This window comes from Lucilia sericata, unplaced genomic scaffold (genome assembly GCF_015586225.1).
Source record: "Lucilia sericata isolate MDLA Ls3-8-SP2 unplaced genomic scaffold, ASM1558622v1 Contig000034F_arrow, whole genome shotgun sequence".
Taxonomy (NCBI): Eukaryota; Metazoa; Arthropoda; class Insecta; order Diptera; family Calliphoridae; genus Lucilia; species Lucilia sericata.
The window spans coordinates 422,460-435,292 of record NW_023994072.1 but is presented as its reverse complement, the minus strand read 5'-3'; the positions used below and the strand labels follow the sequence as shown (position 1 = coordinate 435,292).

The following is a 12,833-nucleotide window of genomic DNA, read 5'->3' as shown; positions in this document are numbered from 1 at the left end:
TTCTAACGTTACTGACTGACTGATTCATCATCGTAGAACCTAAACGGTTGAAGCTTAAGAGCTGAAATTTGGGCAGAATGTTAGACTCCCACCAAATGTATCCAATAAGACGGGATTTTTGGAAATTCGATTTTTTTGGAGGCTAAAAAAGGGTAAAAACGTAAATTCGGTAACCTCAAATCTCCTAAACTAGAAAAGTTACAAAAACAGTTAAAGCTTATCGTTGTTCATTTAATTAATTTTTTTCAATTTCGGCCCCTTTGGGGAATAAACGGGTAAAAACTGTAATTTGGTACTTCTTTTGCACCCCATGTATCTTTTAAACCAGAGAACATTAAAAAAATATTTTTGAATCCTTCATAACTTGACGAACAAATAAAAATATGAATTTAGTTCTTTTTGGATATTCGGACGTTTAAGGGGTGAAAATTGTACCTATTTTTTTATAAAACATTGTTTTTTTATAAAGCATTGTTTTTGGTTTATTAACTTATACATATGAATACATAATAACGGACTCCCAATACGATGTTGCAAATTTTTGGAACAGAATTTTTATTTCGTTAATGGGGAGGAAAAAAGTACCAAAAGGGGTAAAAACGGGAAATTTGATTTTATTCAAGAAACACTAAATATGCTAATGGGATGTTATTTGGAACACAGGTACCAAGTGATATTTTTTGGTACTTTTTCATTCTCCAACTGGTACTTTTTGAGTTTTTTATGATATTGAAATCGAAACATGAAATTAATAATTAAGGGACTTTTCGGAACTTTTTGGTTCTACAAAGGTACTTTTTGAGTTTTCTATAAAATTTAACCTAGAAACATGAAATTAAGCAAGGAGTAAATGAGATTCTATAAAATGGGACTTATTGGTACTTTATCGTACTTCGACTGGTACTTTTTTGACTTAGAACTTAGAAACATGTAATTAAGCACTTGAGAATCTAAAAAGTGGACTTTTTGGTACTTTTTCGTTCTTCAAAAGGAAATTTTTGAATTTTCTATAATATTAAACCTAGAAACATGAAAGCGTGTAGAGTCCCGATTAAGTGAGAACCTGTAAAAGAGGACTTTTTGGTTCTTCAAAAGGTACATTTTAAGTTTTTGTATAATAATGAACCTAGAAACGTGAAATTAGGCATGTAGAGCACGGATTAAGTGAGGTCCTATAAAAGGGGACTTTTTGGTACTTTCTGAGTTTTCTATTAAATTTAACATAGAAACATGAAATTATGCACGTAGAGCCCGGAGTAAATGAGAATCTATAAAATGGCACTTTTTGGTACTTTTTCGTTCTTTGACTGGTACTTTTTGAGCTTGCTACAAAATTTGAACCTCGAAACATGAAATTAAGCACTTAGAGTCTGGAGTAAATGAAAATCTATAAAAGGGGAACTTTATCGTACTTCGACTGGTACTTTTTGAGTTTTCCATAAAATTAAACCTAGAAACATAAAAATAAATATGTAGAGCCCGGAGTAAATTATAATCTATAAAAAGGTACTTTTTCGTTCTTCGACTGCTACTTTTTCAAGTTTTTATAGTATTGAACCTAGAAACATGAAATTAAGAATGTACAGCCCGGATTAAGTGATAACATATAAAAGGGGACTTTTTGGTACTTTTTCGTTCTTCAAAAGGTATTTTTTGAATTTTCTATAATATTGAACCTATAGACATGAAATTAAACCTGTAGGGCATGGAGTAAGTTAGAACATATAAAACGGGATTTTTTGGTACTTTTTCGTTCTTCAACTGGTTCTATTTGAATTTTCTATTATAATGAACCTAAAAACATAAAACTAAGCAATCAGGGACTTGAGTGATTGAAAATTTAAACTGGAGTATTTCTGGTAATTTTTCGTTCTTTAACTGGTACTTTTTGAATTTTCTAAAATATTGAATATATAAACATAAAATTAAATACGCAGTATCCTAATTGAACGAAAATTTATCTCGTCCATTTTGCAAAAAGGGCTCGATATCAATCGAAATCTCAATAGGCCATAATTGACCCTGCCCCCTTCAATAATTGATTTTAACGTTTTCCACGTACTTAACATAATAAAACAATTTTTGTTGGAACGAAAATATGTAATGTAAATATGTATATGAAATCTTCTTCAGAAAATGACTTAAACGCACATAAATGGCTTTCAAATGTCGATGTCGCCGAAAAAAACATTTTTAGGAACCGAAACCTACATTTATGAAAAATAAAATTATGCGGATCGGTCCGCCAATATAACCCTCTTACAGAAAATCAGTTTATAGCTAGTACATCATTCCAAAAGTTATCATTATGATAGAATAAAAAAAAATACTTTAAATTATAGAGAACTTTGTCCATAATTGACCCAATTCCACATTTAAGTCCCTAATCCGAAAATCACAGTGACGTTCTTATTAATCTAATGATCAAAGTCCATATATATATGTATATGACCACTTCCGAAATTTGCTTTTTTACGACAAATGATTTTACTCCTTACTTATTTTAATCATAAAGAAATTACCGCTAAAATAAGAATAGTCTGCCTTTAGAGTTGCGAGTTTTCATACACTCTAATAATGTTTTCAAAGTGAAACTTTTGGAATATTTTTCAATCTCTTTGTGATCCCTTTAAATGATGTTGTTGTAGAAGAACTTTAACATCCATGTAAACATTTTGGGTAATAAATTGGGGGACTACCAATGAGGGGAGCGGAACCTCCCATATGAATTAAATACAAAAATTCGTTTATCTGGGAAACTAATAGAACTAAATTCTTCAAATTATGCACGAAGAACTTTAATATTCATCTGAACATTTTGGAGAAAAAAGGGCGTACTTTCATTTGGGGGGCTTGGAGCTGCCATATGAACTAAATAGAAAAATTCGTATATCAAATTTTACTGAAGAACATTTAGATAAATTGCAATAATTTGCGTGGAATCTCCCATATGTAACAAATTGTATATCTGGAAAACCATTGTAGTTAGAATCATCAAAATCGTTAAGTGGGTTTCTTATTTATATTGCTTTTAGGATAGCACAGCACACTGGGTATAGATAGTAAATAAACAAATAAAATATCTTTGTTTTTACGTTTTATATGGAGGATAGGGTTAAATATCGGCAGATCCTCGTAAAACTTGGAGAAAGGATTTGTTTTTGATTTTTAAGAATTTTTTATTCATCCCTGCATAATTTCTCACACAACTTTTGAGATTGCTCTGTTTTGTTGTTATAAACAATATATTTGCTTCCAAAATCCCACTTTCTGATCTCTCGAATTCCGTTTTTATTTAAAATCGTTGAAAATTTAAAAACTAGACGTAGTTAAAAATTTAGCCGGCTTACACTCGATTTTAAGCCGCCGCCGACATATTTAGTGTCAGTCGCCGCCGTCGTTAATATTTGTCGGCGCAGGGCTTTGCTTTTCATACGAAGAAATTTTTTCTTTCAAAACCACCTTCAGTGGGCCCCCTTTTACGAGAGTATTTTGTAATTTTTAAGTGTACAAATAAATTTTAAATAAATAATCCTTACACAATGGCTATGCGTGTGCTTGGCATTTCGCAAAATTTGCGTCAACTCTCCAAAGGAGTCAATGTTTTGAAGGTATTCCAAAAAACATGTCGAAAAATTAAAAGATTTTCATCATCATATGAATAGATTACGGCACCGTGTTAAGAATTTTTCTTGTATAATTACGTAATGGAAAAGTGTAATATAACATACAAATTACAATATTTTGCAAAGTTTAATGAGTTTAAAGTGTGGAAAATAAGTTTTCTTTTAAAAAAATTATTATAGTAATAATTTCCGACTTTTAAAAATATGCAATTGAAATAAATGAGCTTGGAAAAAGTTGAGGTTAGGTTGAAAGTGATGGAATTAATTTGTGTTTTAACTTGCAGCGCTACAAGGCTTCTGACGCCGCTAGCTTGAAAAAGACTCTCGTCAACATCCCTGCCACTCAGGTCACCACTTTGGACAACAGTTTGCGTGTGGCCAGTGAAGATTCGGGTGCGTCAACTGCCACCGTGGGTCTATGGATTGATGCTGGTTCTCGCTCCGAGACCCCACAAAACAATGGTGTAGCTCACTTCTTGGAACATATGGCTTTTAAGGTACACTAGAGAATTTCTTATTAATATTTGCCTCTAATTCTGTGATATTACTTATTTGCAGGGCACTGCCAAGCGCTCCCAAACTGATTTGGAGTTGGAAGTTGAAAATATGGGCGCTCACTTGAATGCATACACATCCCGCGAACAGACTGTATTCTATGCCAAGTGTTTGTCCAAGGATGTACCCAAGGCTGTTGAGATCTTGGCTGATATCATTCAAAACTCCAAATTGGGTGAATCCGAAATTGAACGTGAACGCTCTGTAATTTTGCGTGAAATGCAAGAAGTTGAAAGCAACTTGCAAGAAGTAGTCTTCGATCATTTGCATGCCACCGCCTACCAAGGTACCCCCTTGGGACAAACTATTTTGGGACCCACTAAGAACATCAAGTGAGTATAATGTGTAAAGCATTTGTAATTTTTCTTTTTTTGTAAAAAATATTTCTTTGGCTTAAAGGTCTATTGGTAAAGCTGATTTGCAAAGCTACATTAGCACCCACTACAAGGCTTCCCGCATTATCTTGGCCGGTGCTGGCGGTGTTAAGCACAACGACTTGGTTAAGTTGGCTGAACAACACTTGGGTAAATTGGAAAACACCTATGATGGTAAGCCACCAGAGGTTACTCCCTGCCGCTTCACCGGCTCTGAAGTTCGTGTACGTGACGATTCCTTGCCCTTGGCCCACATTGCCATTGCCGTCGAAGGTTGCGGTTGGACCGATCAAGATAACATTCCCTTGATGGTTGCCAATACTCTTATTGGTGCCTGGGATCGCTCTCAAGGTGGTGGTATCAACAACGCCTCCAACTTGGCTCGTGCCAGTGCTGAAGACAGTAAGTTATTAATGGCTTATTAGTCTTTAAATAATTGAGTTGATTTTTATTTCATCTGTCTAGATTTATGCCACAGCTTCCAATCCTTCAACACCTGCTACAAGGATACCGGTTTGTGGGGCATTTACTTCGTGTGCGACCCCATGGAGTGCGAAAACATGCTTTTCAACATCCAAACCGAATGGATGCGCTTGTGCACCATGGTTACTGAAGCTGAAGTTGAACGTGCCAAGAACTTGTTGAAGACCAACATGTTGTTGCAACTCGATGGAACCACTCCCATCTGTGAAGATATCGGCCGTCAAATGCTCTGCTACAACCGTCGCATTCCTTTGCACGAACTTGAACAACGTATTGATGCCGTCGATGTACAAAACGTACGTGATGTTGCCATGAAATACATCTATGACAGATGCCCTGCCGTTGCTGCTGTTGGTCCCGTCGAAAACCTTCCCGACTACAACAGAATCCGTTCATCCATGTACTGGTTGAGAGTTTAAGTTACAAGATGTGATTGTTCAAAGAGAAAGAGTGACAGGAGAATACTATGTTGAGCGAGAGAGTTAAATTTCGAAACGAAATTTTGCGAAAATAACAAAAAATATGTAGAAGTTTAGTTTAATATTAAATAAAATACACAAAGAAACATCTTAAAAAAGTATAACTTGTTATTGCTTAAACCAAAAAATATCCTAAAAAACAAGCCATTGTCATGAGCTTAATTTGCAATTATTATATTAACATGCTCTATCAACAAAGATATAATCTAATCACAATTTTCAATTAAAATAAATAATTTAAAATATTAACTTTAACTGATTCACTTTTGATATTTATATGTTCATAAGGAATTTTCTAAACAAAATAACAGATTAGGTTAATTTTTAAAGAGTTTGGTTCTTCATAATGATGTTCAACTCGGATTGTAGTTTGACAAAAATATCTGATTTTTCATAAGGCCAATTCCAATAATAATTGGATTCTATGACACCACAAAATATTTATTGAGATCAAAAATTAATAACAAAAAAATAGAAAATATTTGAAACTAATTTGTAGAAAATATTCGTATGTAATTTAAGTCTTTCCAAGAAAATGCACAAATAATTTAATCATGAGAGTACTTAATTGGAATTCCACTAAGACCCTTTTGAAGTTTAGCTGGCTCGGTTTGACCAAGTGCTGGATCTAGACCTTGCCAAGTGCGGTCTTCGAACGTTAAACCTGTATTGGTGGTCATCACTTCCATTCTTGGCTGTGCTACTAAGGCCTGTTGTTGTTCGCTCAGAATTGATAAATTGGCCACTTCAACGTCATTACCATTGGTGCCATTCGTGCAATTACGTAAACGTCCAGTCAATAAACTTATATCATCTAGATTTATATTATTTGCATTGAATTCCAGAAAACTTTTTCCCTCTGGTAACAGTTGTTTGAAATCGGTAACATATGATGCAGGATAGCGCATGTGCCAGGCAGGATTTAAAGCCATTTCAGCTTCAAAAACCGATACCACTGGTTTATAGAATTCTTTGGACTCAAACATATTATTAAAAGCACAACCAATTAGAACGAAACAATCAATTTCTAAGAAATTTGCCAATTTAGCTGGATTAATACGACCTACAGAAATTATCTGCGTCTTGATACCACGAGATTTTGCCATCATTTGTAAACGTTTAACCACATCTAAATAACCATCTGCCGTAAGTGTGGCAACAATTAAGCCCAAAGTTACGGCATCTTTGCATTTTTCTATATAATAATAACGACGTCGTATATAGTTGGCAGTTAATGGATTTTTCTCACTGCCTCTGCCGGAGGAAGCTTCATATATAAACCATTTTGCTGCCTTTGAACTCAGAGATAAATTGAAAAATCGTTGATTGTCACCACCTACAAACAAACATAAACGCGTCTCATCTAATTCATTGACATGTTTGGCATAATCATCGAACATGGTGCTAATTTCACCACTTTCCAACAGTTTTCCAAATGTATTGCCACAATAGCAGACAATGTACACTTCTTTTGCCTCAAAGCCCTTTAATATATTTTTGAATTCCTCATTGGATTCATCGAAAATATGATGATAACCTATATCGAAATAAATGGTTACAATGTGGTCTTTAGCATTTTGACCAAATATTGCCAAGTAATCATAAAGTTTTGTCAATTCAATTTCAAATTGTGGAAAAGAATAGTAGACTGGCAGGCGAGACACTTTACTGCGACACGCATTGCCAAAATGTACCACACTGTCGGCATCAACGTGGGCAGCGGCAATCTAAACAAGTTTTATGAAATTTCGAAATCTATTAATGATAATTTATCGAGCTGACCTTTGAAACCTACCTCGTCCACACAACAGCTACCATAAGATGTATCGGCCAATATGAAGACTTTGAAGTCTTTGTCACCCTCCAGAGAGGTCACTACAGCCTTCTTAATATTTGTGGCAATGGCATCGCTGTGCTTTAAATAACTATCGGGAAATTGTAAGCAAACCTTAAAAAAATATGTACATATATATCGTAATCGTTAATAGTGAAAACATATGCAAACAAATTTTTGGCACTTACTCTTTTGTAACCATTTTTGCGAATCCATTCGATGCAATTTTTACTTTGTTCCTCATTCCAAATTTGTTCAAAAGTTACTTCTGCCTCGTCTGTTCTTTCGGTCTCTCTTTCTAGTGCCGCTGTTTCCGAACTGGAAAATGCTGAAGCTGTAGTCGACATTGTGTTTTATATTTTTTCCTTTTAATATTTTTTTTACTTTCAACTTTTAACTATATTTATTTTTGTTTTATTACTTTTCTTTGTTATTTACAAAATAAATCAACCGATCACGTAAACCCTGTCAGTGATGGGACGTTGTGCACAACAAGAACTTATAATACCTATACAGTGTAAATAACTAAAATGTTTACAAAAAGTACTAAATTTCACAGTTTATTCATAATATGCTGGCTTGATTCAGAATACGATTTGTTCCAAAGTTGAAGATGTGGTCCAAAGATAGTGACCACAGAAAGCCGTAGTCACAATCTAAACCAAAATTTACGGGTACAGAAACGTACATTATATGAAGCAAAACATAATATTGTTTATACATGTTATTTATCGTAAAAGTTTTATTTTAAGTGCAATTAATGGGATCCCTCTTATTTTAATTAACATCATTGCAGGATATTGACAGAAATATGAAATGTACGGCAATAAAATAAACTTTTAGAAATGCCATCACAGCTCCATGAAGTGAATTTACCACGAAACGTAACATAGAGTTGCCAATTAACAGAAGGAATTAATGGTGAATTACCAATGAAATTCAACAAAAAAGCTGTTAACATACAAAATTCATCTAAAATTATAATTTGAGTTATAAAACAACTAAATATTAGATCTGTTCGCGTACTTTCCAGTGAAAAATATCCAGTAACTTTATGATAGAGAACGCAAATTTGTAAAAAAAAATTGCATGTTTTTGTTTATAAACAAAGATTAGTAATGCCCTTTTGCTGAAATCTCTAACAAAACAGCAAAAAAAAACAAACAATCGAAACTATGATTTTTCTTTATTTAAAGTTAACAAAACATGTAATATCATTACAAATCTATTATTGTGTTAAAACTTCATGTTGCAAACATGTTAGTAAAATAAAAATTTACACAAAATCGCTAAGAGAAAGACAAACAAAGTGATTTTAAAAACGCTAGATTGACAATATTTGTTATGATTTTTCACAAAAAACAAACTCTTTTAAAAACTAATTTATGATAAATAAAATTATAATAAATCTAATTACAAAAAATTCTTTAATATTCGTGTGTTATTTAAATATTTCTTTAAAAAAATTTAAAATTTACCGATTTAGCGCTAAAGTCATTTTCAGATGGGGACCTTAAATAGGGGGTAGGAACAATTATGGACCGATCCCACAGAATTTTGTAGAGAGATATTAGCTTACACAAAACTAGTTTATGTCGAATTTCATAAATCTACTAGTATTTTTAAGTACTGAGTTTTAAAGTCATTTTCTGAAGGGGCCTTATATGGGGGTAGGGTCAATTATAGACCGATCCTCGTACAATTTTGTAGAACGATCTTGGTGTCTACAAGTTATGTTTATATCGAATTTCATCGCTTTACTCGTTTTTTTTAGCCCAGTAATTAATTTTCTGATAGGGACCTTATATGGGGGTAGGGTCAATTAAGGCCCGATCCACATAAAATTTGGTTAAGAGATTTTGGCTAGCAAGGAACTTAATTGAGTCGAATTTCATTACTATACTCGTATTTTTAAGCCAGTAATGGGCCTTAAAGTATTTTTCTGATGGGGACCTTATCTGGGGGGTAGAGTCAATTAAGGCCTCTTCCACATAAAATTTGGTAAAGAGATTTTGGCTTGTGAAGAACTTACTTCTGTGAAATTTCATCGCTATACTCGTATTTTTAAGGCATTAATGAGCGTTAAAGTAATTTTATGAAGGGGACCTTATATGGCGGGTAGGGTCAATTATAGACCGATCCACATAAAATTTGGTGGAAAGGTTTTGGCACCTAAGATACTTACTTATGTCAAATTTCTTCGCTATATTCGTATTTTTACGCCCATAATTAACGTTAAAGTCGTTTTCTGAAGGGGACCTTATATGGGGGGTAGGGTCAATTATGGACCGATCCACATAAAATTTGGTAAATGTTGACTCGTATAAATCTTACTTCTGTGAAATTTCATTGCTATAATCCTATTTTTAAGCCAGTAATGGGCATTAAACTAATTTTATGGGGGGACTTTATATGGGGGGTAGGGACAATTATGGACCGATCCACATAAAATTTGGTAGAGAGATTTTGATTCGTATAAAACTTACTTCTGTGAAATTTCATCGCTATACTCGTTTTTTGAAACCAGCTTTAAAGTAATTTTATGGAGGGGACCTTATATGGGGGGTAGGGTCAATTATGGACCGATCCACATAAAATTTCATAGAGAGGTTTTGGCTACTAAGACACTTACTTATGTCAAATTTCATCGCTATACTCGTTTGTTTAAGCCAGTAATGAGCGTTAAAGTCATTTTCTGAAGGGGACCTTATATGGGGGGTAAGGTCAATTATGGACCGATCCACATAAAATTTCATAGAGAGGTTTTGGCTAGTAAGACACTTAGTTAGTTAGTTAGTTAGTTTGAAAGGAGGATGTATATACATCAAATCCGAAGAAATACACCTAGGCCTCTATCGGGCCTGTTGTGCGCTCCTTAACCAGTGCCTCAGGTGGGAATCGAACCCACCACCTCCGGTCTACCAGTCTAGAACACTAACCACTAACCTACCGGAGGCCAGTAAGACACTTACTTATGTCAAATTTCATCGCTATACTTGTATTTTTAAGCGAGTAATCAGCGTTAAAGTCATTTTCTGAAGGGGACGTTATATGGGGGGTAGGGTCAATTATGGACCGATCCACATAAAATTTGGTGGAGAGATATTGGCTTGCTTTAAACTTATGGGTGTCAAATTTTATACCAATATTCATATTTTTAAGTCACTAATCAGTATTATAGTCATTTTCTAAAGGGCACCTTATATGGGGGTAGGTCCAATTATGGTCCTATGTCCGTCATAATTTAGAATTTAATTTCGGAAGTCAAAAAACTGACTTATGCGAAACTTTGTGGCATTTGCTTCATAAACAACGAATTTGTGAATGTTTGAAGCTTTTTACACAATATTCCGGGGGTACATTTGTATCGGGACTATGTGAAATCATTGACCGATTTTGCCTATTTTCAGTACCAAACATTTCTGATCAATAAGGAATATTTTGGGAAAATTTCATCTCCCTATCTCTATTTTTGTGGACGCTATCGTGCCAACAACAGACAGACGGACGGACATAGCTAGATCGTCTTAGAATCTGACGAGGTCCCAGAATATATATACTTTAAAGGGTCTTTGAGCAAAATTCCGATGTGTTACATACGGAATGACAAAATCAACATACCTCCTGTATGACCAAAATGTCCAACATTGACACCCTCTAAATCCGGCAGTTCTTGATCGATAGAGCTAAAAATTAGTGTCTGTCCTGCAAGGTTTCCTGAGAATCAATAAATTAAAATATCCATTTATTGTTTATATATCGCTCATTTACTACAATACTGGCACAATCCAAAAAAATCGTTTCTATAAAAATAACTTAAACCAGATTCAGATAGTAGAGGTCAATATGTTTTTCATCTAAATAGAAATTTTTATTTATCTAATATTCGTGAGAACATCAGTTTTGTACTACGTTTACATAGTTATGTCTTTAACGTGTTTTTTGAAAAACGCAATGAGTTTAAACAAAACCGTTCACATATTAAATTATATTGTTTTTAGCTTTGAAAGGTTTTTCCGACAAAAAAGTTTGCTTTTAAAAATAAAGATATACACTTTAATTTCACTGAATTGAAAATATTATCACAATTATTAATTAATTTAAAATATTTTAAACCAAAATAATAATATTGTAATTATGTTGTATTTTAAAGTCAAATGGATGACTGTAAAAAAAAATTTGTAAATGTACTCACATTGAGCAGCTGATGGTCTGCATCTGCCTCCTGTGAAGCGGCAGTTCGATATATACATATGGGGAATTTCATGTCAAGTGACCCAACTCAAAAAATCGATTTTGACGAAATTTGCACTTTTGAATAGTAGGTCAGATACAAATTTTCAGCTCTATCGATCAAGAACTGCCGGATTTAGAGGGTGTCAATGTTGGACATTTTGGTGATACAGGGTTTTATTAATTTCTTAATTTTTTCAAATCTTGCATTCCACTAAGTGACCACAAAGCTCTTAAAAAAAAATAGAACAAAAACGTCAATTTTGAAAAAATAGGGGAAAATTAAGTGCTAAATATTGAACAAAATTTTATTTTTGAGTTAAAAAATAATTTTTTTGATCGCATCCCATTATTGGAAAGAATGAAGAAATAGCAATCTGAAGAATTTTTTCTAGGACCAATAGGAGAAAAGTTACACTCATTTGAATAAAACCTTGTATGACCAAAAAGTCCAACTTTTACCCCCTCTGACTCCGGCAGTTCTTGAAACTCCAGCTTCAGGTGACGGCAAGGAGGTCCAGATTCACTCTACCACCAAACCGGTTTCCTCAGTGTCAACCATTATGCAAAAGGAGCATTCGAAAAAAGATTCGATGCCCCTCGAAGCATGACCATCGGCCTAAAATTCTATACTCTTAAGACACAAAAATCCAAGCCAGTCGATGAGCTCTCTACAAGTCAAAAACCCTCATTGAGGAACATAAAGGTGCCTCTCTTCCTACGGAGGATGGTAATCCTAAAGGGATACCATCGGAAGTAGCGACTAAAGGTACACTTACAGAAACAAAACATTTCAGAAACATGCGCCCACGGCCCCTAACGAGATCATTCTAAGAAGTGGTAAAAGACAGCGATGATGTCATACTTATTAGCGAAAAGTATTTAGATTCAATCAGTGCCACTTGATGGACCGCGGAAATAGCGGAAAAGCGCAAAGTATGCATGAATGGTAACTTTACCAAATATAAATCCTCCCTAAATGTGTTTAAAAACCTCATAAGTGCAGCAAAATGACAATCCTGTAAAAAGCAGCGGAATAGAAATTGCTTTGGAGACTAGTCGGCTGCGAAAAATACAAGCCCAATGATTCTATCATATATTCAGAAAATCGAAAACACTAGAGAAAATTGATGACTACATTAGATCACCTCTTAGGCTATCCAAAGCGCAAAATGCCTAGGTACACAAAAGGAAAATCTATCGAAACGACGCCGCAAAACAAGTCGTTGCAAACATCGCAATGCAACTC

At 34.1% G+C, this 12,833-nt stretch overlaps 2 protein-coding genes across 2 annotated transcripts; one reads left to right on the top strand and one right to left on the bottom strand.

The window, feature by feature from the left end:
* The first annotated feature begins 3,383 nt into the window (after nucleotides 1-3,383).
* On the top strand, nucleotides 3,384-5,615 carry LOC119612286 (mitochondrial-processing peptidase subunit beta). Its single transcript, XM_037968046.1, has 5 exons — nucleotides 3,384-3,611; nucleotides 3,911-4,123; nucleotides 4,185-4,513; nucleotides 4,581-4,957; nucleotides 5,021-5,615. Exons 1-5 carry the CDS (start codon nucleotides 3,543-3,545, stop codon nucleotides 5,455-5,457), a joined length of 1,425 nt encoding a protein of 474 aa, XP_037823974.1. The 5' UTR covers nucleotides 3,384-3,542; the 3' UTR covers nucleotides 5,458-5,615.
* Nucleotides 5,616-6,009: 394 nt separating this feature from the next.
* LOC119612274 (2-(3-amino-3-carboxypropyl)histidine synthase subunit 2) lies at nucleotides 6,010-7,847 on the bottom strand. The gene is made up of 3 exons (XM_037968037.1): nucleotides 7,540-7,847; nucleotides 7,313-7,465; nucleotides 6,010-7,244 (listed from the first exon to the last, which is right to left on the bottom strand). The coding sequence occupies exons 1-3, from the start codon at nucleotides 7,696-7,698 to the stop codon at nucleotides 6,066-6,068; spliced, it is 1,491 nt and encodes a 496-aa protein (XP_037823965.1). The 5' UTR covers nucleotides 7,699-7,847; the 3' UTR covers nucleotides 6,010-6,065.
* Between the last annotated feature and the right edge of the window lie 4,986 nt (nucleotides 7,848-12,833).